The 27398-nt window shown below is 41.6% G+C and overlaps 1 protein-coding gene across 2 annotated transcripts in view; it reads left to right on the top strand.

The window, feature by feature from the left end:
• SKAP2 (src kinase associated phosphoprotein 2) overlaps positions 1–20022 on the top strand; it is a 144999-nt gene extending 124977 nt beyond the window's left edge. For both annotated transcript variants that reach the window (XM_015418584.1, XM_015418583.1), the window contains 3 exons: positions 4230–4342; positions 17477–17578; positions 19378–20022. In XM_015418584.1, the coding sequence (XP_015274070.1) occupies positions 4230–4342; positions 17477–17569 (206 nt within the window). In that variant the 3' untranslated portion in view covers positions 17570–17578; positions 19378–20022. The remainder of the gene's footprint in view (positions 1–4229; positions 4343–17476; positions 17579–19377) is intronic.
• Positions 20023–27398: the final 7376 nt, after the last annotated feature.

The raw sequence follows: 27398 nt of genomic DNA, 5'->3' as shown, positions 1-27398 counted from the left end.
AGCTTCATGTGTTCACAGACCTCAATATAAATGCATTGCTCCCTGATTATACTTCAGTGCACGGACACTATAACAGCCCATACATATGACAGGGATTACTCACTCAACTTTTTCCTTTTTTATTATTATTTAGTTCTATTTCTATCCCACCCTCCCCACAAATGGGCTCAGGACGGGCTATAAGGTCACACAAAAATTGTGACAGTAGCATGTAAGTTAAATAATTAAAAACAACATTTTAAAACAATGATAATTACTTCCAGCCATCAATCAAAATGATAATTTTCTACAGAGTGGACATAGTAGGGCCCCACCAAAGGATATTATTACAACGTGCTTTATGGACTTGGCTGATTTGTGGTGGATCCTTACTTCCTCCAGGCATTCAGTCCACTGAGATTTTTGCAGGAGAATTAGCCCAGGCGGCATTAGAGCCTCCACGATGCAGTGAAGGTTCACCCCTTTCTTCACTGGGCAACTGTTTGTTTCTCTATGAGAGGCTGGAAGGCCTCCCATTCTGGGATAAGCACTCTGCATGTTTATCTGTATGGATGTCCAGCGGGGCAGAAAGTAGAGGCCTGTGGAGCTGTGAGACGGGCACAAGGAAAAGGCTGAGAAACCTCCCTCTCCCTTCAGCACAGTCCAAAGCCCATTAAGGTCCTGAGCACCTGCAATTTAAATTAAAACAAAAACAAGCAAGTGCTTTGGAGCTCTGGACGCAGTTGGAAAAAGACAGATCTGCTCTGGCCCTTAGAAGAGGGAGAATCTGGCTCTTTAAAAAAGCCTAAGTCAAGATGACTGGTTTGTAATTAATTTGAAACACTATTGAGATACACGTGACTGCTCAGGAGTGGTCATGCGTTGGGACTGCAGCCTAAATATTACTTTGGCTGATTATGAGACCATCAGTTGTCTTCCTAATCAAGGCTAAACTGTAAAAGCTAAAGGAAGGGAGGCTTTTGTTTTCACTGTACAACTAAGAGAAAAACAAGGATCTTAAAGCCAACACACACAGTGCAGCACCTAATTCCTCAAGGCCTGGTACATTCAAGGAGATGTCTTTGCAAAAGCCAGAAAGAAGCTAACAGGTCACGTCTCGGGTGAGCATCAAGCAAGGTGCTACCACTTTATAGCTGCTAGTCTTGCTTCAGCCAAGGAAGGCACCTTGAAAAAGATTCACATTGGAAGGATAAGAGGAGATCAGAAAGGTATACATGCAATGGGGATAAAAAATGTTTCTCACTTTAAGTTATTGAAATTGATGCTTTTGTTTCATGTTCAGGATCTAATCAGTGTTTGGAAAGGCCCATTCTTTGCTTTAGGCACCCTCTCTGGTTATTTGGTATATATGGGGGAGAGGAAGGATTCAGAGACCTTTGTGAGGCCTGTCAGTACCACTGTTTTATTAATTAGAAATGTCCTGGCTACGTTAACTCATTTTTGTCTTTGTGGTGATGAAACGTATGTTCATGCAGTGCACATACCCCTTTAAACTTCTGCACAGATGTGCTCTCCTTTTAATAGTTTGTCTCCTGGTCCCATTACCTTTGCAATTTTCTGTCTCAGAGCGTGGTTTCCTTGATTTTCCATCCCTACAAGCTTTCTTGCTGTCTGCCTCTCTTGTTTCTCTGGGTGATTTTTGCCTCAGGGGAGCAATGTTTTCTGCTGCTCTGTTTAAGAGTAAACATTGTCCAGTCACTTAGGTGCTGGAATTTGGATCTGGGAGGCCTGTGTTCTAGCCCGTCCCCTGCTGCTATGGATGCACTGCGAAGGCTTTGGAGAATCCGTCTCTCTCCTCTCCCCTCCCCCCAACTCAGTGTCCCATTTTACAAATAGTGATAAAGGCTTCCTGTGGGGGTGAATGTAATAAAGAATCTGATGCAATTCTGTGTTGGAATGATTTAAGCCAACATAGTGGTTTTTGGCCTGATTTTCCTTGGTTTACCCTCCCAGTTTTGACTACACAGTTAAGACCATTTCTCTTTCCCCTTACCTTTGTTCTTTAAGCAATAGGAGAGAAACTGCTTCTCCTCATTGTGGGGAGTGCAGAACCCTCTCATGAGTGAATATATGTAAAGTAATAAATATGGATATTCTCAAACCACCCACCTTATTTCTAAGACTTTATTTTGGTTCGGAGCATGGACTCTAATCTGGGCGAACCGGGTTTGATCTCCCATTCCTCCACATGCAGCTGCTGGTGTGACCTTGGGTCAGTCATAAGTCCTTTTCAGAGCTGTTCTCTCACGAGCAGTCCTTGAAAGAACTCTCTCAGCCCCACCTACCTCACAGGGTAAGGGGAAGGGAAAGGAGATTGTAAGGCCCTCTGAGACTCCTTTGGGTAGTGAAGGGTGGGGTATAAATCTAATCTCTTCTTCTTCATTAGCTGTACTTGGGAGGGAGGGGAAGAGAGGCTGAAATTCTGTGGACCCTATGTTCCTTTTTCTACATTTTGTACATTTTTAATGTATCCTAGTGAAAAATAGACTCCTGGTTGCTCTACGGCTTTGTATCATAGCGTGAGCAAATGAAATTACCTGAACAAACCAGGCATATACAATCCTACATATTGTACATATTGCTATCCTGAGCGCCCTCTAGTGTTATACAAGAGAAGTTGAGCATTCCTTATTGGAAAGAGTTTTTTGAAACATTCAAAACATGCCCTGAAATGCAAATATTGCTGCAAGTTGAACGCAAGTCAGGGAAAAATCTGCCTATGACTTCCCATAAACTAAAGTGGATATTGTGTTGGAAGGCTTGTGCCCTTTTTAACTTACTGCTTCAGGAAGTAGTTAAATTAAACCGGAAGGGAAAATTGGTTGAAGGAATGGGAAGAACAAGGAAGTATTACTTTCCAAAACGCTTTATCACTGAGGATTTTACAGATCGGTGTTACCTATGCCATGTTTACCTAACACTGTAAATAATAATGACATTCTAATAACATACAAATGTTGGTATATTTTGAAGATTAGCCATTTTTTTAGTGGCAAAACGAAGATGTACGGTGCCGTCCAAAGCAGAGTTATTTCAGCCTACTGATTTCTGTGAGTTTACACTGGAGTAACTCACAGTGGATTGCACAGGTAATCTCTCAGACCAGTCAGTTCTGGAATACTTTTCTTCAAATTAGGTTTTAAATTATTATGATATTTGACCTCAGCCAGATTAGTACTTACATATGGCCAACAAGATCTCCAGGGTATAAGTTGCTTTTTAGAGTCAGACCCCCCTTTGTTATATACCTGTCTAATGAAGGGAGCTTGGACTCTCAAAAACTTCCACCCTGAAAGTCTTGTTGGTGTGCAAGGTGCCCCTGAATCCAGCTGCTCTACTGCAAACCAGACCGGCGACCCTCTGAAACTATTTACACAGTGTGGCTGCTGGTCTCGCTAGACTGACTTACATCCTTTTCCGAGTTAGTTCAGCCAGTTGAGCTCTTACGGAACTGAAAACAGGAAATCGCTTGCCGTGTGCGCAGGGGCTTCCCGTGTCTCCTCACTGTGTTGCATTCTGTGTTTCAGTAAATGCCTCTCTCTATATGGCAACCATATGACAAAGCATTTATTACTCTGTTACAGAGCAGACAGTGCAAAAATAATCAATCAGTTAATGGTCTGTATGGCAGTTTGAGCGTAGCACATTCATTGTGCTTATGTTCTTAGAAGGATGAGCTTATGGCTACAGTGTGTGTTGCATATTTAGCCAGAACTTAATGTCCTAAGATGGTGCTGACACAAATATTTTCAAAATGCAGCTTCAGCAAGGTTGGCTTTACAGATAGTGCCACATTTCAAATACTACTTCCCCGTTCCAAAAATTCAGCAAAGGAGTCCGTCTCCCCAAGGCCGAAACATACAAAATGCTTGCTTTGCTTTCTTTTTTCAGGTTTGCTTAATCTTGTTAGCAATTTTATCAATATGAAAATACATGCTTCTTGCTTGAAATAAGCTCTGGTGTTCAGTTCTGTGTTGCCCTGTGAGAACTTGTACCTACATGCTTTTGGGAGCAACATGTTTTCGAAGAATACAAGAAGTGGAACTTGTTTTTCACCTTTTCTGCAGCACTTCTATTGGGACCAACAGGGTAGGGTGGACTCTCTCTCCCAGAGCTGAAAAATGTTCTGTAGCATGACTTTGAGTGGCAGTGTATTTATAACCTTGACAATCAAAGCCTCAGCTACATATACTGACAAAGCCTCATGTATGCACCTTTTCCTTCCCCAGGCAATAAAAACACAGATTATGCTAATTTCTACCAAGGTATGTGGGACTGCGCTGGAGATGTTCCTGATGAACTGACATTCAAACGTGGTGACGTTATCTACATTCTCAGCAAGGTACAGTGTGCTACTGGGAATAGATAGGTGGGAGAAAATAGCTGGAATAAAAACATGCAGCCTTGTACCCATCAAGGGTGTGGGGAAACTGGCACTTCCTTTACATCCTTTGCATTCAGTTAGGAGTTCCTTGCACATTCATTATTTTGTCAATGGAATGTAATCACATTTTGAAGTGTAATTGTGCAACAGGAATTGCTTTTAAAGCCATGTTTATCTCTGCTGGGAAGCTTGGCTTCCAGCCACCAAGGAACTTCCCTCCAAGACAATGCCCTTATTGCATGCAAAAGTTTCCCTTGTCAACTAGGCTGTGATGTGTGTCCATGTGGTTGCTTGTTTGTTTTTTAATTTCCTCTTTGTCATTAGTCTAATGTCTCTCAGTGTCTTCCACATCACAGTTCAAGAACCACCAGGGCCGATGTGTGTGTAAATTAAGCTCTCAGATTCAATGTATCTTCAAACACAATTTTCTTTTTCTTTTTTTTAGTGCCATATGCTAATTTTCTTTCGTATATTTCCCAAACAGTGCAGAATTTCACCCTTAGCAAGTTTTACAAGTATCAGGTTTAAGATTTTCACAAAATATGCCCTGGCCTGTTTTCTGTATTTAAATATTTTATGGTGGACAAAGTTATAAAGACATTTTTTAGTCTTGCTTAAGGTATTTCCACAAGATGGTGTTTTTCAGCCACGATTGTGCAGAGCCTTCCTTGACCCCTTTTCAGGGTTTGCCTGAAGCTTGAGGGCAGTCTTAAGTAATTTCATCTTGGATCTGTTCTTGGCTATGTGCAGAGTTGGCAGAACTGTGCTGTTACCATGCCTACACCATGATTTATTTCTTTATTCATTTATATACCCCTTTTCTTCACAGTGGGGACCCAAAGTGGTTTACAGCATCCTCCCCTCCTTCATTTTATCCTCACAACAATCCTGTGAGGAAGGTCAGGCTGAGAGTGTGTGACTGGCCAAAGGTCACCCAGCCAGCTTCCGTGGCAGAGGGGGATTTGGACCAAGGTCTCCCAGATCCCAGTCCGACACTCGAACCATGATGTCATGCTGAATCCATTCCATAGTAAAATGCAAAGTAGTCATGTGACTGTGGCCAGAACTAATCATGCAATGAGCCATTTTGCTAATTGGAACTTGATCTTGTGCTTTGTCTTCAGTATAAAAAGGTTTCCCTTGCTCGAAAGGTAGTCGAATCCAACTCTAGGGGGTGGTGCTCATCTCCGTTTCTAAGCCAAAGAGCCAGTGCTGTCTGAAGACTTCTCTGTGGTCCTGTGGCCTGCATGACTGAACACTGAGGCACACAAAACACTGTTACCTTCCCACCGAAGCGGTACCTATTTATCTACTTGCAATGCTAGGTTGGCAGGAGCTGGGGCCAGAGACGGGAGCACACTCCGTCACGCGGCACTAGGGTCTCGAACTGCCGAACTACAGATCTTCTGGTCTGCAGCTCAACGTCTTAACCTCTGAGCCACCACGCCCCCCCAATATAAAAAGATTTCCCTTGCTCGAAAACTAGTTGAATCCAATTTTGTTTTCAATATACATTTAGCAAATAATTTCATAACATGACTATAGTATTTAATGAAGTTGAATCCAGCCATCTTTTCTTCTGGCGACAAAGGAAGGAGGGTCCTCTTTGGCCACCCAAAAAGGCCATACGGGGAGAATTATGGCACCTGCATGTACAACAGTTATGTGGGACTTTGGCTGCCGTATGCATGGGAATGGGTGCGATGGAGTGGAAAAACTGGCTGGATTCATGTGTTTCAAAATCTGTATTTTGCCTTGGTTTTGCAGTATCCCCCTGAGGTAAGTCACCCACAGTCTCATTTTTGAAGATGGAGAATTAGATATGAGCCTACTTAGTGAGTCCCTGGCAGAACAGAATTTGAATCCAGGGCCAGCATATATTGTACACTATATTAAACATATTTGTTTAATGTTCCCTTTTCTAATGCCACTAAAGGTAAACTAACTAACTATATTAAGCAGAGTCTTGGTGGTGTACTGAAAACTGTATGTTGTAGCAATATATTACTGTACTAACTTGACTAAGCTGAGAACAAACATTCTTTAGCCGCTCCTATATGCTACCAATTGTATTGTGGTTTCCCATGTGTATATTATTGAAAACATTCCATCTTAAAAAGGAAGCATGGGTGGGAGGGAACTTACAGTAATGTAATCATGGCCTTTCCCCTCATTTTATTGTACTCTGATTAATATATATTCGGTCTACTGTAGAAGATCCTGATAGGTCAGAGTTTTCTTCTCTGAAGTAATTTCTTTTATAAAGCAGAATGTAACCTGCTTTTACTTAGCCTGATGCAGTTTTTTTTCCAGCAAAATGAGATTTCCTGTCAGCACTGAAGTTAGGGAGATCGGACAGTGAAGTGCTAAAGAATAATCTATCTTGTTTCCACTAAACTGCTGTTCAAGGTCTGACTGAGCATTACCAACAAGACAAAGAGTTTGTTAAGAATACAATCAAGGTAAAATAGAATCATGAGCCTTCTAAGTTTAAGGGCCCAAACAAATATTTCTTAACCCTCTCAATGAATGTTTCAGCTCTGTGGCATTTGGGTGATTCTTGGATGCCGTTTCAAAAACATTTTTTACCCCATCTAGTGGCTGAAAATGAGCAGTGCAGGTGTGGTGAGACAGTAATGTGCACAGATCCAAAATGGTGTCATAAATTCAACTTCAGCTTGATCTTTAGCTATTGCTTATTACTTTCTGACCATATATCAGCTCCCTGTTGACATTAATCCTGAGGAAATCTCATTCAGCTGATAAGGAATTAAATGTAAGCATTATATGTTGTAGGGCGAATGCAGTATGAGTCGAAAGATAAAGTGCTTGAGCATGCACAAAGCATTATTTCAACAAAGAGCATTTAAATACCAACAGAGCAAGTTTATAATGAAAGCCAAAATATTTCCTTGGGCTCTTGCCAATAACTTCTCTGTGGGAGTTTTGTGAAAAATTTCATTGGTTTTTCTCACCATGTCTTCATACACTTCTCAGTATTAGTGCTGGAAACAGTTGCAAATTGACTACAAAAACAGTTGGATTGGAGATACTTTTTAAAATGATTATGTATGACATTTGGAATTTTTCATTGCATTTGCATTGATTGGGTTGATCTGATCGGGTTGAACTGTATTCACTGTAAGTCCATGTGGATTCATGTAATGGAACTTTTGTACCTCCTCTTTCCTGCGGTATCCTGCTTTTGTGGGTTAGCGTACCCTTGGGAACAGTGGGGGGGGGCAGAGGGGTATGCTGTGTGCGTGGGAGGATCAGCAGAAATTTCACGCAGAAACAAGATTTCTGGCTACCCAAGCAGTTACACAAGTTCCAACCCATTGAAAACGGGCAATTATGCAGGTGTTAACTTGACACAAGAAAATGTGTTAGGTAGTTTTCTGTATCACAAACTTCATAATCTGTTTGCCCTAAACTTATAAAGATTGTGATGGCACCAAACTGGGAACATTCAGTCACATCAGTGTAAATTTGCCTTTTGTAGTCCAGGTCTACGGAACAAGTATGGGAAGAGTAAAGTGACAAGATTACCTTTTCTTGTCTTCTGCCTTATTCCCTACTAGAAGAAAGGCCCGTTGTGGCAATGAATGCAACGAGTGCTAGGAAGGGGGCCTGGGTGAGCGTGGCATCCCGCAGCAGTGGTCCAGCTCCCCGGCCCCCTCAGTCCCATCTGAGCACGATGGGAAGACCACGGCAGAAGAACAGAAGAACATAAGGGGAGGACGAAAGGAAGAAAGAGAAAGAGGGAGGGCAGGAGGGAGACTAGAGGGAAATAAGGGAATATGGGGGGAGGAAGGAGAAAAAGATGGGGAGGGAGAAGGCCACCCCCCTGGAAGGCGCGGGTGGTGGAGGTAGGCCGCCATTCCCCCTCCCCAGCAAGGCCCAGCTGCCCCACCGGCTGAGTGATGATTGAGGCGGACTGCCCAGCCTCCCGAAGAAGGGCCCACTGGCCCGGATAGAGCTGCCATGACCTCTTTGGGCAAGGGAAGGTCAGGGAAGGCCGGGCCCTCCCCCCAAAGAAGGGTCCGTAGCCTCTCTGGGCCAGGCAGCATGGCCCCATGGAAGTGCGGTGTGGCCCTTCTCCCCCTCCCTGAGCCTCAGGGGTATGCCGCCGGGCCAGCAAGGCAGGGGGCGGCACAGAGAAGCCAGGCGGGGCCTCCCACCCCCCAAATAAGGGCCCACAGCGTCTCTGGGCCTGGCCACGGAGGCCCAGGGAAGCAAGGCATGGCCGTTTTCAGCCTCCTCCAGCCCAGTCGGGGCTCGGCAGCGGTCCTGTTAGGTGGGAGGCCAGTCAGAGAAGCCCAGCGGGTCCCTCCTGCCCCCGAAGAAGGGCCCACAACGTCCCTATGCCTGGCTGCAGCAGTCCAGGGAAGCGTGCTGTGGCCGTTTCCAGCCTCCTCCAGTCCAGTTGGGGCCCTGCGGCAGGCCTGCAAGGCGGGGGGCGGCTCAGAGAAGCCCAGCGGGTCCCTCCCACCCCCCGAAGAAGAGCCCACGGTGTCCCTGTGCCTGGCCACTGTGGCTTGGGGAAGTGCGGCGCGGCCATTTCCAGCCTCCTCCAGCCCAGTCGGGGCTCGGCGGCAGCCCTGCGAGGCAGGGGGCAGACCAAAGAAGCCTGGCAGGGCTCTCCCACACCCCAAAGAAGGGCCCATGGCGTTCCTGGGCCTGGCCGCGCTGGCCCAGGGAAGCATGGTGTGGCCGTTTCCAGCCTCCTGCAGCCCAGTTGTGGCTCAGCGATGGCCCAGCGAGGGAGGGGGTGGCTCAGAGAAGCCCAGCAGAGCCCTCCCACCCCCCGCCTGCCCAGGGAAGTGCAATGTGGCCCTCTCCACTGTTGCCGAGCTTAGTCGGGGCTTGGCGGCATCCCAGCAAGGCGGGGGCGGCACAGAGAAGCCCAGTGGGGCCCTCCTGCCCCCCAAAGAAGTGCCTGTGCGCTCCATGGGCCTCCCTGTGGCCCCTTCCCTTCTTCCCAAGCTGAGTCTGGCCATGGGGCGGGCCAGGGAAGGCCGGCTGGGCCCTCCTACCTGAAGCAGCTCATCCTCCTCCTGGCAAATGAGCAGAGCAGGTCCGGAGTATCTGTCATCGGATGGAGCCAGGCACAGTGTAAGGCAAATTTTCGTTGGTGCTGCTTGCATGGGCGGGACTGAGTGTACGGAGCCAATAGCCTCCTGATGTTCTAAGTGGCAGCTCATGCGGCCAACCTATTTTGGTGCCCATTGAACATTGGGAGATGAAAACACAATTATATATAAGGACAGGATAAACAGAAAGTTCACAGGAGCATATTCCTAGACTTTTTGAAATGGTGTTAACTATATATATATATATTTCTGGATTAGTGAAATTTGTAATCCTAGTCCTGGCACTACAAAAATGTCACCTTGAATACCTTCTTTTCTTATTAGTCAGGTGTTTTCTTGTTTGCTTTATCCAAGTTTATGTGAAAGGGGAAAAAAACACTTTACGTGGTTCCCTGTATCTTAAATAGTGGTTGAGGAATACACATAGGGTATCTAAATTAACACTCATGGCTGACAGTGCAAAAAAATTATTGACTTTTAAAATTTGGGTTTTTAAAGGAACTTTTCACCACTTCTGGCAGTGTTCCCAAGCCATACATTTAAAATGGGTACATAAACCACAATTCAACCAATATAGTGGAATCTCTAGTCTTCCAGCACAATTTCATACAGTGGGAATTGTTAGTGTGCTAGTATGGTTTTAGAAACCAAACACGACAAACAGCCAGTTTGCTTCACTCACTTGAGTAATTTGCTTCACTAACTGGAGTGTGGAGGTTGAGCAGTGCATGTACTTTAAACATGTCTGTATGTATTCATTGCAGTCAGAGCCTTTTTGGGGACCATGTTTTGACCCACATTATACAATAAGAAGTAGTCTTGTCATAAGATGATTTTAGATTGTCAAATTGCATAATTTTGTGTGCCAGATGGAAATGATTACGGCATCGTGTTGAGTATGTTAGCAGGCTTCTTCATCCTTCTTGCTGCCTATTATCTTAGAAGAGAAATCTGGATTCAGGCACTTCCCTTATGACCAGACATTCTACCAACCAGACTTTGAGGCTGGTATTTTGAGAGCAATAAATAACAGTTGTTGGGGTGTTGTGTGGCATACCTCAGAGAGGATGGCTGAAAGTATGCAGATTTCCAGTTTCTCATTCAGCATGTGCCACTGAAAAGCAAAGCAAATATTTGGAAATGAGGTATATACATACCTTTTTGTTTGGGTGTCTGTGCAGTTTCTGCTATATGTAACATACTCAATATAGCTTGATTATTTCTGCTATTACAAATATTTAATAAGGGCAGCTTTGTGGGCAGGGGAGCCTTTCTCAGTTCTAAAATCTTAAAGTAAGATACACTAGACTCTTCCCTTCAAGTTCTTTTATATCAACAATTGATATTTTCCACACAGAATATAGGGTTTCCCACAGGTATATCTGTAACTTCTGTATTTAGTGAGTTCCTTCTGAGACAAAAGAGAAGGGTATTTGTATTGTGTGGAATCTAAATTTTGGTTTGCACTAGTTGAAAAATGAGGTTTGATTATGAGTAACGGGTTTGAAATGAACAAACTGACTTTCTTGCCAGTTAAAGGTAAAGGTAAAGGTTCCCTTGCTCGAAAGCCAGTCGAATCCGACTCTAGGGTTGCGGTGCTCATCTCCGTTTCAAAGCCAAAGAGCCAGCGCTGTCCGAAGACGTTTCCGTGGTCATGTGGCCGGCATGACTAAACACCAACGCGCACGGAACGCTGTTACCTTCCCACTGAAGTGGTCCCTATTTATCTACTTGCAATTTCTTGCTTTCGAACTGCTAGGTTGGCAGGAGCTGGAACTAGAGACAGGAGCTCACCCTGTCTTGCGGCACCCGGGTCTTGAACCGCTGAACTACTGACCTTCCACAGCCTGCAGTTCAGCGTCTTAACCACTTGAGCCACCGCAGTTAGATTGCCATGCATTTGGAAAGCTTACCCATAAGGGAGAAGACTAGACTGGAAGCCTTTTTCCTGGTGTGTGCACTTTTTATATGCAAGGACACCTTGGATTTGGCAGCCTCTAGCATCCTATCTCAGAGGTTACAGTCCTATGAGGTACACCAAACCAGAGGATATGTGACCAGCTTTAAGAAGCATAGAACCCTTGAGTTATTGCAAATTAACCAAAAGGCAACAGGATTCAGCCACTGGTCACATACAGATCAGTTTGTGTAAACTGGACCTTAGTATAGCTAGATGCATAGGTTACGCTTTGCACTGATTTAACTACTTGTAACATGATTGTGATATCTCGGTAACATAGTGTTTGGCATTTTGCTGTTCAGTTACCTTTAAAAATCCTTAAAAACCCTCAGTGGTTATTTGCTGATGTAGTTAATGTGCCATAGGAGGGCTGTATATACCACCGTAAATGGTAAAATGGTTTTACAATGGCAGTGGAGGGGTGGGGAACCAGTAAAAATCTGACACACTACCACTTTAAGTAAAGGCAACCCAATTTTAGTATGACTTGGAAGATTTCATTTCAGCAAAGTTTTTGAAGAGCTTCCTTTCTGTTTTGTATTTTAATTCATTTCCCATATATGGGGTTAACTGTGTGCCAGCATAACCCACCTCCTCTATAATATTTTGAAGAGATTGCCGGCAATAAATGTATCGCCTCTCAGAAAAAGCTTTATGTATGCATACTTATAGGGTTTGGTATCTCAGAGCTGAACCTTCTGAGGAACCTTAATTCATTTTACCTATTGTGGAACCCTTTGAAAGATCAGGATCTTTATTATATAATCAGAATGAATAAACATGTTGATAACAAATAATATTGTTCATGAGCCAGTGCTAAGGATAAAGCACCTGGGGCTTTTTAGTTTAGAAAAAGGGTGACTGGGTGGTGAAATGGGAGAGGTATACAAGATTATGCATGCTGCAGGGAAAGTGGACTACTAGAAACTTTCCCATCATACTAGGGGTGATCCTGTGAAATCAACAGGTAATAGATTTAAGACAGGCCAAAGAAAGTGCTACTTCACATTACCTGTCGTTGACTCATGAAACTCACTGCCTCCAGATGGGGTGATGGATTTAAAAGGGGATTGGATAGATTTATGGAGGGCAGGTCTATTGGTGACTGTCAGCCATGATAAATTTCAGATGTTGCAGAACAGTAAGCAGGTAAGGACTGTTGCCAGTGGGACCCTGCTTGTGGGCTTCCCAGCACTATCTGTCTGGCTGATGTTTGATGCTGGATTCGATGGACCATTAGAAACATAGAGCTGGAAGGGACCTCAAGGGTCATCTAGACCAACCCCCTGGACAACACAGGAAATTCACAACTACTTCCCCCCCTCCACTCACCCAGTGACCCCTGCTCTATGTCCAGAGGAAGGCAAAAAAACCTCCAGGTTCCCTGGCCAATCTGACCTGGAGGGAAATTCCTTCCTGACCCCAAACTGGTGATCAGCATTACCCTGAGCATGTAAGAAAAGGCCACAAAAGCCAAGCACTGACTCATCTCTTCCTGCCCTCCCTCTAATGATCATTGGTCTGATCAAGCTTGGCTATAGTCTTATGGCCTAATGAGAGCACCCATATTCAGCCAGGGAAGCTAAAATCCCTGCTCAAATATCTGCTCAAATCCACAATTTCTGTTACTGTAAAGAAGCAAATACCTCCTTAAAATCCATAACTACTCTTCTTTAAATGCGATTTGAATTGGACTGAAATTGTTGGGAAAGGCTGCCATCCTGCACACAGTTAAGGAGCTTAAATCATTTGAAGTTCATCTCGTAAACAGTTTAACTGCAAATAAAACGGCTGCGTGATTGCTGTTCCAGTGCAATCCTATGCAGAGTTACTCCAGTCTAAGCTCAGTGGATTGCACTGTTACACAGTCAGGAATCTGCACAAAGAAATATCCTGCCAGGTTAGTGAGGTATTTTAGGAAGAAGAAACAAATGTGTCTAGCTAATTTAGGTGCCTGTCACAGATGCCTTTACAAATGCCACTCTTGGCTATTCCCTAGTTTCACTCCCCCTCCCTCCCCAAATCAGAAAGTATTTTTCTTCTTTCCCTCCACTTCTACCAAACACACACACACGTTTACCTTTAAGCAATTCATTATGCTCTTCTTTAATTTCTTTGGAGTGTTATTTTCATACAATAAAGCATTACCGTTCTCCTGGATCTTGATAGCATTGCTACAGAAGGAGAAAGAAGCTTTGTGTTGGTAATTACCTAACATTGTCGGGAGCTGACTGCAGGCCTCTTCCTAGTGATAACAGAATAACCACATAATGTAGCTTTATAGCACATGATTAATAGAAAATAATTACACATCCTACAAAGGAATGCAATATTTCTTATAAATTGACTGGAATGGTTTCCTGCAGATTAAAGGACTCTTCATTATTTTATCAGTCTCTCTGAAGTGGAGTCAATTGCCAGAGCCAAAGCTGATGGGAAGAATACACAGTATACCTGAATACACTACCAGATTGTAGGCTTAGCCATACCCAAAATAAGGTATAAATTATCTGCTTACATATGAGGCATCCATAGTGTTAGTTTTCTACTTAATCTTTTGAATTTTGGCCAAAACGCCATTTGATTGGTACCGTCCATTTATTTGTTTTAAAAGAGAAAAAACAAAAAAAAATACTGTTGAATTCCAGATCCCCACTGAAAATTCTGGTACACGTATTTTAGCATTCTCTCGAGTGACCTGAAACATTTAAGGTGGTTTCCCCAAACCATAAATATCTTACGGCGACATATTTTAATTGCTGTTTTCAATAAAAGTTTAGTGTGGCAACTAATATCGATCCCAAGGAACTAGAATCTATGAAGTGCTATAATGCATATATTTCCCATAAAGGTGAATGTTTAGAATTTTTCTTCTTCTGTACATGCTTTTTAATGCAATAACTAGCATATAACTTTCAAAGTAGCCTGAATCAATTGCCTTGTGTTGTCACCGTTAAGTAATGTATCGCAGTGGAACAGCAGCATCAAATTGGATTTGGGGTGTGCATACATAAGTTAGAAGCATTTTAAGGGAGTGCTGTAAATACATTAACCAGTTAAAAGGGGGTCTCTCTGCAGTGACGACTGCAGCCTTAAGGTCAGAGTGTTGCATTTCCAGTAACGCAGGACTGTGTGTTCCCTCGTACTTCAGATGCCCTAATTGGGATTCGTGTTGCTCTCGAGTCTCATTCCACGAATCGTAATGATAAAGTAAAAGCATCTGCGTTGCAGCCTTCTTCATCTTTGCTAGTCCAACGTCTGCAGCATATCCATAAATTAGCTTACTAGACTGTTACATCACCGGCGGCTTCATCTTTAACATTTAACTTCGCACCAGAGCATGGAATGGTATATTCCTATCCAGCAAGCGGTGAAGAGTTTTCAGAAAGCAACATGCTTTAGTTTGAAATTGATTGGAGGCTTCTGAAGTTGGTTTTCCAAAGTGCACGTTGCTTTCCAAGTTCCTGAAAATGGCTATGGTATAATTGAGCACAGGACTTTCATTCTTTGCCATTTGTCATGAAAAGCCTTAATGATCACTTAGTGAAAGCTCTCCCACCAACCTCATGTTGTTTCCTTTCTGTCCCATCTATGTACATTTTCTCTCAACCGCAGACCCCAAATGGTGGGCTTCCCTCCCCATATCATGGAAAGCTTTCTTGGCTAGATTCCTCAAGCACAGGTGAGGGCTGGCATCACGAGTGATTATTTGGTCTTTAAGTCTGCCGAGACATGGATTTGTGTATTTAAGTCGGCTAATGTGGAATAAAACATGTGTTTATTAAACAAACACAAACAGCTGGAACATCTGAACCCCTAGTGAGACAACAAGCTCCTCTTGCCTTTAAGGGTTTTGGCCCCAGAACAATCGCTCCCAATACTGCAGCAGGGGTAATTCTCATCCTGGCAGAGTGGCCCAATTGTGGTATGCTCGGATGAACTGGCATCACTCACTGCAATGGGGAAAGGGGGAATAGCACTTCTTCGTTGGAGCTCCTTTCATTCCTCTGAAGGCATACAATTTGGAAAACAGAGCCTGGGCATGCTTTGTGTTGTAGATGCTTCGCTAATGAGGTTATTCAGTGCAACATGTGACTTTTTTTTTGCCTGTCTTATGTTTTTAATATTGTAAGTACCACAGAAGAATTTGATCATCATTGTCTTTAAAAAACAACAACAGTGTTACATGCATCACTGGGAAACGTCTGCAGGGAGAAGTAATGCTTCGATTAGAAGCTTAGAAATCGGCCATCTTGTGTATCTGGGCATGAACTTCTAGCATTTCAGGGCCACACTGGAAATCAGGTGAACTCCTTCACAGAGGAAGGATGCAGTGTGCTATAAAAAAGTAGACATCTTCTGGCTTGTGTGAACAACACTGCCTGGGTTAATGGAGCAATGTAGGCAGAGTGGGTGTGTGGGCTGAAGACTAGAACTGTGGGAGGTGTATGTGGGGAAAAGAACTAGTACATTAGAATCAGACCCTTAAAGGAAGTTATTATAGGAATATAAGTAATTTTGAGCTTTGGAACATCCACCCCGCTAAATGTACCAGAAAAAGACTGGTAACACTAACTACATGTTGTAGCAGAATGGTGATTGTCTTGTATTCCATGTGTGTGTTCTGCTTTCCTAGACTCTTCTATGTCATTGTCTGGTTTCTGACAAAGGCCTCCATTTCAATACTGATTTCAGTGGCCAAGCAGTATAGAAGGGTGCAATTTAGCCACTGAAAGTTATTGAGCTGCTATTAGGATTGATCTTAATAATGTTTCCCTCAGAGGGACAAAAAAAATTAAATTTGGGACCTGGACTGCTCTTACGTGGTATTGCTTCTGGAAAATACTATTTCCTTAAACTATTATATATTTGTTTTGCTTCAGATTCATCTTTCTAAGCCTAAACAAATTTCAGGCCAAAATACATTAGTCAACTGTCAAGCAGATGAAAACTGTGATATAAATTTTGGCATAATGCAGCAGTGGATTTTGAGAAGGAACGTTTGCGAAGGTTGCATGGAGAGGATTATTCTAGTATCGGGACTTAAATGTTGCATTCACTAATCCAGGTGCTTTACAGCTTACGGCTATATCACTGAATGGATCCCAGCTGATCTCCATACCTCATTATAAAGTATTAGTTTTCAAACAGCAGCTGTTCATATGGTTTTGTTTGAAAGAATATTAAAGGAGGAGAGTTGAAATATGTTGTAGGGAATATGAAATACTATGAGGGAGGAAAGTAAGTGGTTCAGAAACTATTGGCTTAGAAATTCACCTAATAAGTAGCAAGAAATGTGATTATATAATTGAGTTGCAAAAGAAGATTATACATCGAATTTTAATTAATCATATATACTACAAAAATTTCTAAACACAAACATAGAACAGGATTTCTTTTAAAATGGCTGATGACTGTATGGATAACAAAAATTGTAAAACTGGGCCACCCACTGACCAGGCAAGTCATACACTGGCATGACTCCCCAGATATGCAAAAAGGGGGGGGGCTTGTAAATTAATCTCTCAAGGGGGGACTCAAAAAGAGAACTGCATATGTTCCAGTGGGTAGAATCCGGTAGGGGGGAGATTTCCAAATTTTTCCTATCCATGATTCATTGTGGAGACCCCAGCCTTGTTTCTATTAATACTGTTCATACTATTGCTATGTTTTGTTTTTGTTTTGTTTGATTGTTTGACCTTACATTGCACAACTACATGTTAATATTTCTTTTCCATTCCTTTTGCTCATTGGGTGAACTTCAGTCAGTTGTAGGAAACTATTGGTAGTTAGTAAATAACGCCCCCCGCCCCCCGGCAGAGTAACAGATAGCTAGTCTTTTTAAAATGTAATTTGCTTCTTCGCCTAACTACATTTCAGGTGCTTCAGAAACACATAAACACGCAATTCCTTAATGTTTTAATTTTCCATTCATGCTCTTGTAACTGTATGTAAGACGGAAAGTTAAGGAGTCGCATGCAAAACTCTATTGCATTTATATCAGACTAAAGGTTAATATTGCATATTGTTTTCAATTAGGAGTACAATAGATTTGGCTGGTGGGTAGGAGAAATGAAAGGAACCATTGGCTTGGTGCCTAAAGCCTACATAATGGAGATGTATGATATTTGAGAGGCCCGGGTAAGTACATTTTAATTCAATCTTCTGTAATGGCTTATATGTTCTCTTGTTCTCTGTTTCATACAGATTTCTTTTCCTGGAACCTTAGCAGAAGTTTTGTTAACAAAGACTGCAGCCAAAAAAAAAAAAAAAAAGTTAAGAGCAGTCAGATCTCTAGTCTTCTATCAAATAAATTAATTAATGATGCTCTTATACCTGGAAACCACTGTGTGTCAATCTCCAATATTTGTAGGTGCATATAGATGTAACATTAAATTTTTTGGTACGGATTTTTCTCCCCTGAGCCAGGCTCCCTGTGGTCATTATAATGTAAGTCACCAGGCACGGAGACCTGTTTTAAGATATATATGGAGATAGAGGAATGTGTCCCCTTTTGCCCAAGGTGCACTGAAGGCAGCTAACAATCCGTAAAAGCAAACATGCAACAGTAAGCTGAGTTTAAAATATAGCCTATAGTATTTTATTCATTTCAGCTTTAGTCTTGAGGTAGGGGTGGGGGCTTCCAGATTTCTCCAAGGATGAGGCATGGGAGAGAGAGTGGGTTTGTGATGTCATTGGTGGTTTCTATTTCAAAGTCACAGAACTGTTTTCGGGAGGTCTGGAGGCATGATCATTCATTTGAACAAATGCTGTGAGTGTGAGCGCTTTCACGCATACTAAATAACACACTTTCAGTCCACTTTGCAACTTGATTTTACTGCGTGGATTTGCAAAATCCACTTGCAAACAGTCGCAGAAGTTGATTGAAACTGCATTATTTAGCATGTGTGAAAGCACCCAGTGTGTTTCCACGCCAGCCATACCAATCAAATAATGTTACCTTTGAATGCACCCTGGATCTATATTTGTATGCATTCTGGGCGTGATCCAGTAAACATTGTGCACCTTGAAGAACTCATTTATTTTGATGAGAGAGATTTAATCAGTACTGAACCTTCCTATGGAAATCAATAGGCGCTACAAAAGTAGCATTGTGCCCTTGGTTTCCTGTCTATACGAGGGGGGGAGGGGGAGGGTATTTACATATGCTTCCACTTAAGTTTCTCTGTACTGATGGCATTTAGTAGCTAGTTTAAGTAACAATCTTTCTTTTTTTTTTTGGCAATAGAATATCCATAACTGCACACCCTATTGCACAAGTTCAGTATGTTCCCCCATTCTACAGTCACATTTCCATGTGTCCCAAATTCTTATGACATGAATAAATGGCTTCCAGGCCATTCAGGAGGTGCTTATGCTACTTACTAGGACTTGTTTACATAATCAGGAGTGTTCAAGTTGGTTTGGGGTCTTGCCGCCTTTGAATCATAAATTCAGCCATCCCTGAATGTTTGTACTCGCACATTATCCCTCAGTGGATCAGATGAGGAAGTAGCTCTTGATCATTCAAAAACTTAATTTAGCCATGAGTTTTACCCCATGATCGTAAAAATAAAACTAGTCAGATGAAGCAGTGTAAAAAACCCATTTTCAAACGATGGAAGAAGATCCACCATTTTGTGGTTTTGTAGGCAGTCATTGGATGCCACCAGTAATTAGGGACACAACACAGAAGTCTAATGGGGTTTCTTTTCTGGAATGTGCAAATGGTCTAGAAAAGGACAACATTCTTTATTAAATCTTTTCATTGTTTAAAAAAAATGGAATCCTTTTTGTGATCATTGATCATAGAAATAATTGCCTAGTTATGCACTTAATTGGTATGTGTACATAAAGATTCTATGGGTGTCTCTTGTTGTTTTGGTGCGAGGTAGTGTGACTTGTTTTCTTATCCGTAACTGCATTTCCCCCCCCTTCAGGCACATTCTACAAATGAGACAAAGACTAACACAGAGCTTCCAAACAGATGCCAGTGCAAAGTATTTCCAGTGCTAGCTTGCAGGTTTTATGAAGAGTCCCCCGGTATGCTAGACGTCAAGCTTTCTCTGTGTACTATGTAAGTTTGGTCACTTTGATGATGGAGCCACATGATCAGGCATTTATTTATACTTTTGTAACCCAAGCATAGTGTAGTGGGAACATAACCTGCATAAGTCAAGCTGTAATGAATGGAAGAAAGATGTACAAGAATTCTGGAGCATCCTGTATTCATTTCAACATGAGTTATTGGCACGGCTGCCAGTTTTTAAACTGGTCCCTCTTGCTGTCCTGTTTCAATATCGGTTTGATCTACAAGCAATTAATAGGGAAATGTTACTTAATGTCATGCTATGAATGGCTTCAAATGCATACTGCCACTCATTAAACATCTATTAAAGGGACAGGACATTTTCCCCTGTCCCTTTGGCAATCTTAGTTATCAGATGTTCCCAATGGACTGCACTTGTACTTTGAGAATCCCAGTGGATTGCACTTTTTTCTGTTTTCTACATGTGATACACAGCAGCAAATATTTCTTGGTTGATTTTCCCCCAGTCCCTTTGTGATGGTACTTTTTTATATTATTTACCCTCTTTGTGTAATAACTAGATTCTGATAAATATTTTTAAAGAAATAATTGAAATTGTTGTAGAAGATCATTTTTATGTGAATTAGAATAGTTGTTTTTAATATAATTGGAGAAGCACCATTTGCCTATTATCATTTTTATATAACAAAGATACTGGTGTTTATGTAATGCATTTCCCTTTTACAAAATCAGATCTTCCGTAATATAGATGTCTTAGCAAAAACAGTACTGTACTATGTCTGTCCTCAGATGGTAAATCAAATCAACTAGCTAATGAGGGTATTATTTATACATGGATGTTTCAAATGTGTTGAATAAGGAAGGTATTCCTAAAACGTAATCATCCTGTAAACAAGGTAAATAAATAGCATTTGGCATAGTTTAATTGGTCTGCAAGTAATAACAGGTAAAATCTTGAGCTGTAGAGCTTTTTAAAAATTATGTTTGTCAAAGGAGGGGAGAGACAACAACTTTACAGCAAGCATGATCCTAAGTACAAAGTGTAGATAGATTTTTGAACAGATATTCACAAAAATGCATTGAATGATATTCTGTTCTGCTGGTCACACACCTGTTAAAGGATATTCAGTTTTGCAAAAATTGGAAATGCCATGTACACTGGCTCAAAAATACCTTTAAAAACTTTTCCTCTGAAAAACAGAAGCACATCTGTCAATATTTGATCAGTGGCAGGACAGGAAATGCATAAATATATGGAACACTTTGAGATGACTGGTGAGGTGAAAAACCTGATTGTCCAAAATATGAGTACTTTCTTGGGGTGATAGCCCATAAATTGTTGATTTCATTAATATCTATTTTATAAAAGTATACCACGTAAAGCTGCATTGAAAGTTATTTTTCAAGCTGAAACAAATACTTTCAGGAACAGGAGACAAAATAGTCCTCACAAAAACTCTCCAGTACTGTGAATATTCACTTTTCTTGTTTCTGGCATTGTTTTCTCTCTCTGGTACAGCTGCTTCTTTGCCATTTTACCACATTTTGTCTTTCTAGGCTAATCACATGGCTGATCTTTAGCCAACTGGGGATCACTTAGTGAAAGGATGATATCACAATATTATGCAGCCAATCAGATTGGCTGCATGATATTGTCACTGATGGCGGTGGAGCCAATTGAGAATGAGGACAGTGCCTTTTGTGAGTAACCCCCAAAAGTCTGGATCGGGACATTAATCTGCTGGGGGGGGGGGATCCCCGTATTAGTTTATCAAAACCTATTCCCTCAGTTCGAACTATTTTTTTTTTGAAGCTATTATGTTGCTGGACATGTCTGATTACTGATTTTTGTGCAGGCACAGTATGGCTCAGGAACCCAGCAGGTTAGTACCAGTTAACTGTTAATTCTAACTTTTGTCACAAATGGTCAACTGAAATGATCCCAACACACAGTTTAAACTGTTTATTAGATTTTTTTGCAAGAGAATCAGAAGACCAGTAGTATCAAAGTCATTCTGTACGGCCCTCAATTCTGTAGTTTTGGAAACTGGTGCCAATTAGATTATGGTTAACCAGGACTGCACTCAATTAATATGATCATGTGAAATATTCATATGCTGAAACAAAGATGTTGAAACAGCTTTTTAAAGATGGCTGTGCTTTGCTTTCTACAGTTGCCACACTGCAAGTATAAACTGAAGCCCAGTTTAACAAGTGGGTTGCCATTTAGTAAAATAGTTCTGACTACTTCAAATGCAGGTGGGACCATTAGCATGACCAAATAATCTTTATTACACACACACACACACACACACACACACACACACACACACACAGGGTATCTGCAGGTTCCCATTCCACCCACCCACCCTGCTGGTCCCTGCTTCCTCTCATCTTGTTGCCTTTTCTCACTTTTTGCCTGCTCCCATCCTTCTCTCTTCACTCTGTCACCGCAGCTCAGTCTCTTGCTCCTTCGTCCATCTTTCCCTCCCTTCAACCACTATTTTTTTTAGTTGCTTGGTTGTGTTATTAGGGTCCCCAAATAATGCCAACCATAATCTTGCAAGAATTTGTGATGGGTGCAGGAATACTCATTGCTTCTCTATTTTGCTTTTTTAAGCCTCCTTTTTTGGTCCATACTTCATTGCAAACTTTTGTGTATACACATACGTACACACAAACACATGTCTTTCACTGAGAAAAGGCCCTCCCAAAAATTGACTTTCTATGGAAGATATATCTATATCTGCATATGAATATCCCCCAAGGAAAGTCAGTTTGTTACGGAAAAGAGTATTCTATATACGAGGTTTCCTCTGCCACCATGGGAAAGCATTCAAACATGTGAATCCTCATTTGCAGTCTAGAGTGGTGGCAATTTTAGTGTGATGTGCTCTTTGCCAGATTGGATTTGCATCACAGTTTGGCTTATTTCAATTGCTACTTCAAATAGTCATTGCTGTTTTGTTTTCTTTTTAAGAAGGGAAATAGAGCCTGAGTGTTGTTTAAGATTATTGACAGACCTTTATTTCAAGAGGGAGTTTCTGTAGACAAAGATAAAAGCCCTCTGTAAGGTTATGGGTTTGGCTTGAATTTCTGAGATGCAATGATTGCTTTCTAACAAATCCAGAACTCACATCACTGCTGGCTAGCACCTGTGTTGGTTTATATAGGAAGAGGAAAATAGGCATTTTGTATTACAGAGGATGGCCAGTAGATGGCAGTAGACTTTCACAGCATGTTGGACTCTTGAGATACCCATCCCCCACCAGTGTTTGTCATGCTCAAATAAATCTTTTGCAACTTAAAATATTTGGAGCACTCCCTTCCCCTTTTCATGTAAATCCAGGAGAGGGAGTCCTTAGCCAACTGATGAATGACAGACTCTTCAAACCATTTTTCCCATTGGAAGGCTGATATAGACAGCAGCAGTTTTATTATTTTCATAACCTTTTTCTCACATACTGCAAAGTGATATGTTAGCAAACACACACACAAAATGAAGATATTATAAAGGTGATATATTCCCACCTTTTCACCAGACATGCCTTGGAATAAACCAGTGAAATAAAACGGATGAAATGTTTGCATTGATATCTTGACAAATACCATAACCTTGGGGGGGTGGGGGGGTGAGAGAATTCCCCATTAATGTGACTCCACCAGAACAGAATGTTGCAAAATATGCTAATTGCTTTGTTCTCGTTGTTTACTTATATTTCCTTTGTATTCCTCTGAATACTAAGAGAGCTCTTTTGCAAGTCATATTTTATGCAACGTTTTGCTTGATTATTTGTTCTGCACTGGATTTGTACTAGACTGCCATTAGATCTTACAATAATGTTCCACGCTGCAAATTTTTAAGGTTCAAATAAAGTTTAATTGTTTGCAAACTGTTATGATGCTAATAATTCAACAGCCTGCTGTGTTACTAATGAAATTACTTTGTTATGATTAATTTGGAAAATAGTGTGTTGATTGTAGTAATTAAACACAACAAGGTGAAGTAAATGATTCTAATGCCATCTGGCCTCCAAACTGAATGAAGAAATGAAATGGAGCTGTCATCTGAATTTATTCGGAGAAGTAAGGGCAATACAAATGCCTTCCATTGCAGTGGCACCAAGATGTATCCCTACCACCTTGTACCATTTATTTCATTTACATCTGCATATAGTAATTCACTGGCTTATGTATGTGGCTTCATGCTACAAAATGGCTATCTTCTAAGGCTTCCTTTGTGTCTAATGGCATCCGCATCTCCCGCACCAGAAATGAAGGTGTGCATGCTGATCTCACCACTGTCTTATACAGCACAACAAAACATATGTGGATATGACTTTTTTTTAGTTATTAATTCAAGGAACACTGAAAATGCAAATACCTGTTGCCTGGACTCAGGCCTTCCGGCAGCCTCTAGCCACTCTCCCAGTAAAAGGTGATCAGCAGTTAGAGGGGCATGCTGATGATAGGATGGATGGGGACTATTTGTAGTGCCTTGGTAAAGAGAAAGGCAAGGTGAAAAGGTCTCTTTGAACATCAGGGGAAGTGTGGAGAAAAGTACACTCAGAACAATGTACATATATTGGTATGCCTACTGTACATATACCTTGAGAGGTATGTGTCCCATTGAACTCCGTGGGCTTCCTCAGTAAACATGAATAGGATCAGGTTGTTACTGAGACAGACTTATACAGAAACAAAACATGACACATGCTGGCTTTAGTTCATCACAATAGACTTGTAAAAAACAAAACAGTCCATAAGATTTGAGCTGGTGGTGGAAACGCTGTTGGAAGCCTATGAAAGGGAGGGGAGTAAGTAGAAAAGGATATATATTGAAGTTGATATAATGTGAATGTGTATTATCCTAATAAAAGTTGTTTTAAAAAAACAGTCTTGAGGTCCATTGGACTCCTTGGGCCACCCCCCACCCTGGCTCTTCGGGAGGGGGGGTTACCTCGCATATCAAGGCAGCCGCTGCCTCCAGAGCTTTGAAACTTCTTGTGGGCGAGATCGGAGCATGGAACCTTCTGGTTCAACTCTGGTCATGAACTCAGTGGCCTTAAGCAAGCCTCTACCCTCTCAGCCTCAGCAACTGTGATTGCTGTAAACTGCATTACAGGTTTATTATCAAGATTATTGGGATAATGTATGTGAACTGCTTCAAGGGTTGAAGATTTTGTATAAGTGGGTTTTCATACCATGACTCAGGCAATAAAATACTCCTGTTTCCGACAGTTTTGATGGCTTCTTTGTTGAACAGGTTTCCTTATTTTCCAAATAAGAACATCAGAACATAACAGAAGCCATATGGATCAGGCCAGTGGCCCATCCAGTCCAACACCCAGATGCCATCAGGAGGTCCACCAACAGGGCCACAACTCCCACTGTTGCCCCACCAAGCACCAAGAATACAGAGCATCAGTGCTGTTCCATCTATATCTTGTGGCTAATAGCCACTGATAGACCTCTGCTCCGTATGCTTATGTACATTTTAGATGCAGGCAGCTGCATTTCCAAAACTGTATATAGTTTAGTTGTGTATTGCATGAATAAACGTTCTGTTTAAATTTTTACATTTATTAGGACTTGGTATATTTACATGCTAAGTCTTAGTTTTAAAGAGCCCTTTTCATAATCATGGCAGGAGAGGCACTAAACCTCCTCCAGCGGCGGCAGGAATTTGTGTCACATTTTACACTTTTCCAGGAGCAGTGCACCAGAGGAGTTAGGGACTGCAGTGGTACAGTGCAAAGGGAGCGCTCCATTGTTTTCTATCCTTGATTCTTCAGGTCCCAAGTCAATGCATTTTATGATATTAAGTAGTATAGCAAATTTATAGGGGCCACAGTGGCTCAGAGGTTAAGACGCTGAGCTGCAGACCGGAAGGTCTGTAGTTCGGCAGTTCACCCTAGTGCCATGTGATGGAGTGAGCTCCTGTCTTTGGCCCCAGCTCCTGCCAACCTAGCAGTTTGAAAGCAAGAAATTGCAAGTAGATAAATAGGTACCACTTCGGTGGGAAGGTAAGAGCATTCCATGTGCCTTGGCGTTTAGTCATGCCGGCCACATGACCATGGAAACATCTTTGGACAGCGTTGGCTCTTCAGCTTGGAAATGGAGATGAGCACCCCCCCCAAGAGTCGGATTCGACTAGCTTTCGAGCAAGGGAAACCTTTACCTAGCAAGTTTATGTATAATAGCAATGCTCTGCATATTCAATTCATCCCCACAAATTTTCATTTAAAAATTCTATGGGAAGAAAAACACCTGAGGAGAAGCTTCCCCCAACTTTGAAATTCTAGAATTTCTCTAGAATCGCTGATCTCAGGAAATCATTGATGAGTGACAAGAACAGTAACAGAGGACAAGTTTCCTTCCTGCATTTGCAGATGGGATGTTGGCTGTGTTCTAGGGTATGCTGTTAGTCATCTCATGTGGTTGAGACCAAAGAGGCTTCTCGTGGACTGAATGTGCCTTTGAGAACATTACCAAGAAACCTTTGCAAACCCAGCAGGTTTCCACAGTGGATGTGCTAATGCAGACTGTTTTGTGAGGGTGCAGACTTAAACATTCCCTACTCTATATTCACCTGCGGCCAAAACAGCAGTTGCTAAAACTTAATGCACTGGACCCACACTCCTGTAGTTGTAGGCACAGTTGAGATCACTTTAAAAAACAGATTTATTATAGTAATTTATAACCCACTTCTCTGATAGCAGCTGGAAACAAAATATCATATACAAATGTATTAAAACATGGGCAGTTATGGAAAAAAACTGACAGACACATTCACAGTTTGCTAGATAATGCAAAGATCCAAAACAAACCCAAAGCCTTTGAAATATGTGAGTGTGAAGAATATGCCCATAATGTGTCCTAAAGGAATAACCTTTTCCCATCTGATACAAAACTTTAATCTCTCCTCCCCGCCCCATTTTTACAGTAATAGCTTTCCCCCAGTCAAATCAAAGAAAGTGTTCAGGAATAAATGGACAGCTGATAGAGCATTAAGATGGAGGAAAATTGTCAAAAGATTAATCTTCTTGTACTGGTATACATTAGAGGATATGGTGATACATGGAACAGTTTGAACACATCCTGAAGATATTCATTTTTCCTAGAATGTAAAGCAAGCTTATAACAACTTTTACTGAGCTTTAATCAGCTCCTTCAATTCCATTAACTTCAAAATAATACAAGTGCTTTCCAGAATGTCTTCTTGGGCTGGGAGGGTAAGTGGAGGTGACTCAATTACAACAAACAATTGCAGTTTCATTGAATTCAATGAAACGATAGCAGTATAAGTGGCCATTAAAACAATCAATCACCGTACTTTATATTAAGAAGTTAGTGCTTTATCCACTCTATAAGAACAAATCAGGTGTGGGGAAATAGAAACAAAGTACTGTAAGTTTAAATGACAATGTATGAACACTTTAAAAGTGCATGAGGAAGAAAAGGTAGATATAATTTTAAAAGGTAATGAAGCTAACTTGTGTTTTGATACCTGGTTGAATAACAAACCTGTTCTAGAGTGGACCTCTTTGTATTGTATATTTGTTTGAAAGTGAAATTATGGTACCTTAAATCATACGTACTGCTTGGAAGTTCTATCTGAAAGAAACAAAGTGGATAAGCAATGAGATTTTAGGGAGAAAATTGATAAAAACCGTATATGGAGTGCTAATGCTGGGTAGGTGTGCCAACCGGGACTTAGATTTCATTAATGGTAGTTCCCTCAATTTATATTCTCTCATTATGGAAATACTTTGTGTTCAAATATTGTCATTATTTTTGTGTTCACTGAGAATACTGAACAAGAAGATATGCTCATTTAAAAGAATGAAAGTTTATAGAACTTAGGGGAAGCTAAAGACTATTCTTTGCCCTACTAGAAGCGCAGTCCTG

The sequence above is a fragment of the Gekko japonicus genome, unplaced genomic scaffold, assembly GCF_001447785.1.
Source record: "Gekko japonicus isolate JY-2015 unplaced genomic scaffold, Gekko_japonicus_V1.1 scaffold341, whole genome shotgun sequence".
In the NCBI taxonomy this organism is placed as follows: domain Eukaryota; kingdom Metazoa; phylum Chordata; class Lepidosauria; order Squamata; family Gekkonidae; genus Gekko; species Gekko japonicus.
This window is presented reverse-complemented; position numbering and strand designations above follow the sequence as displayed.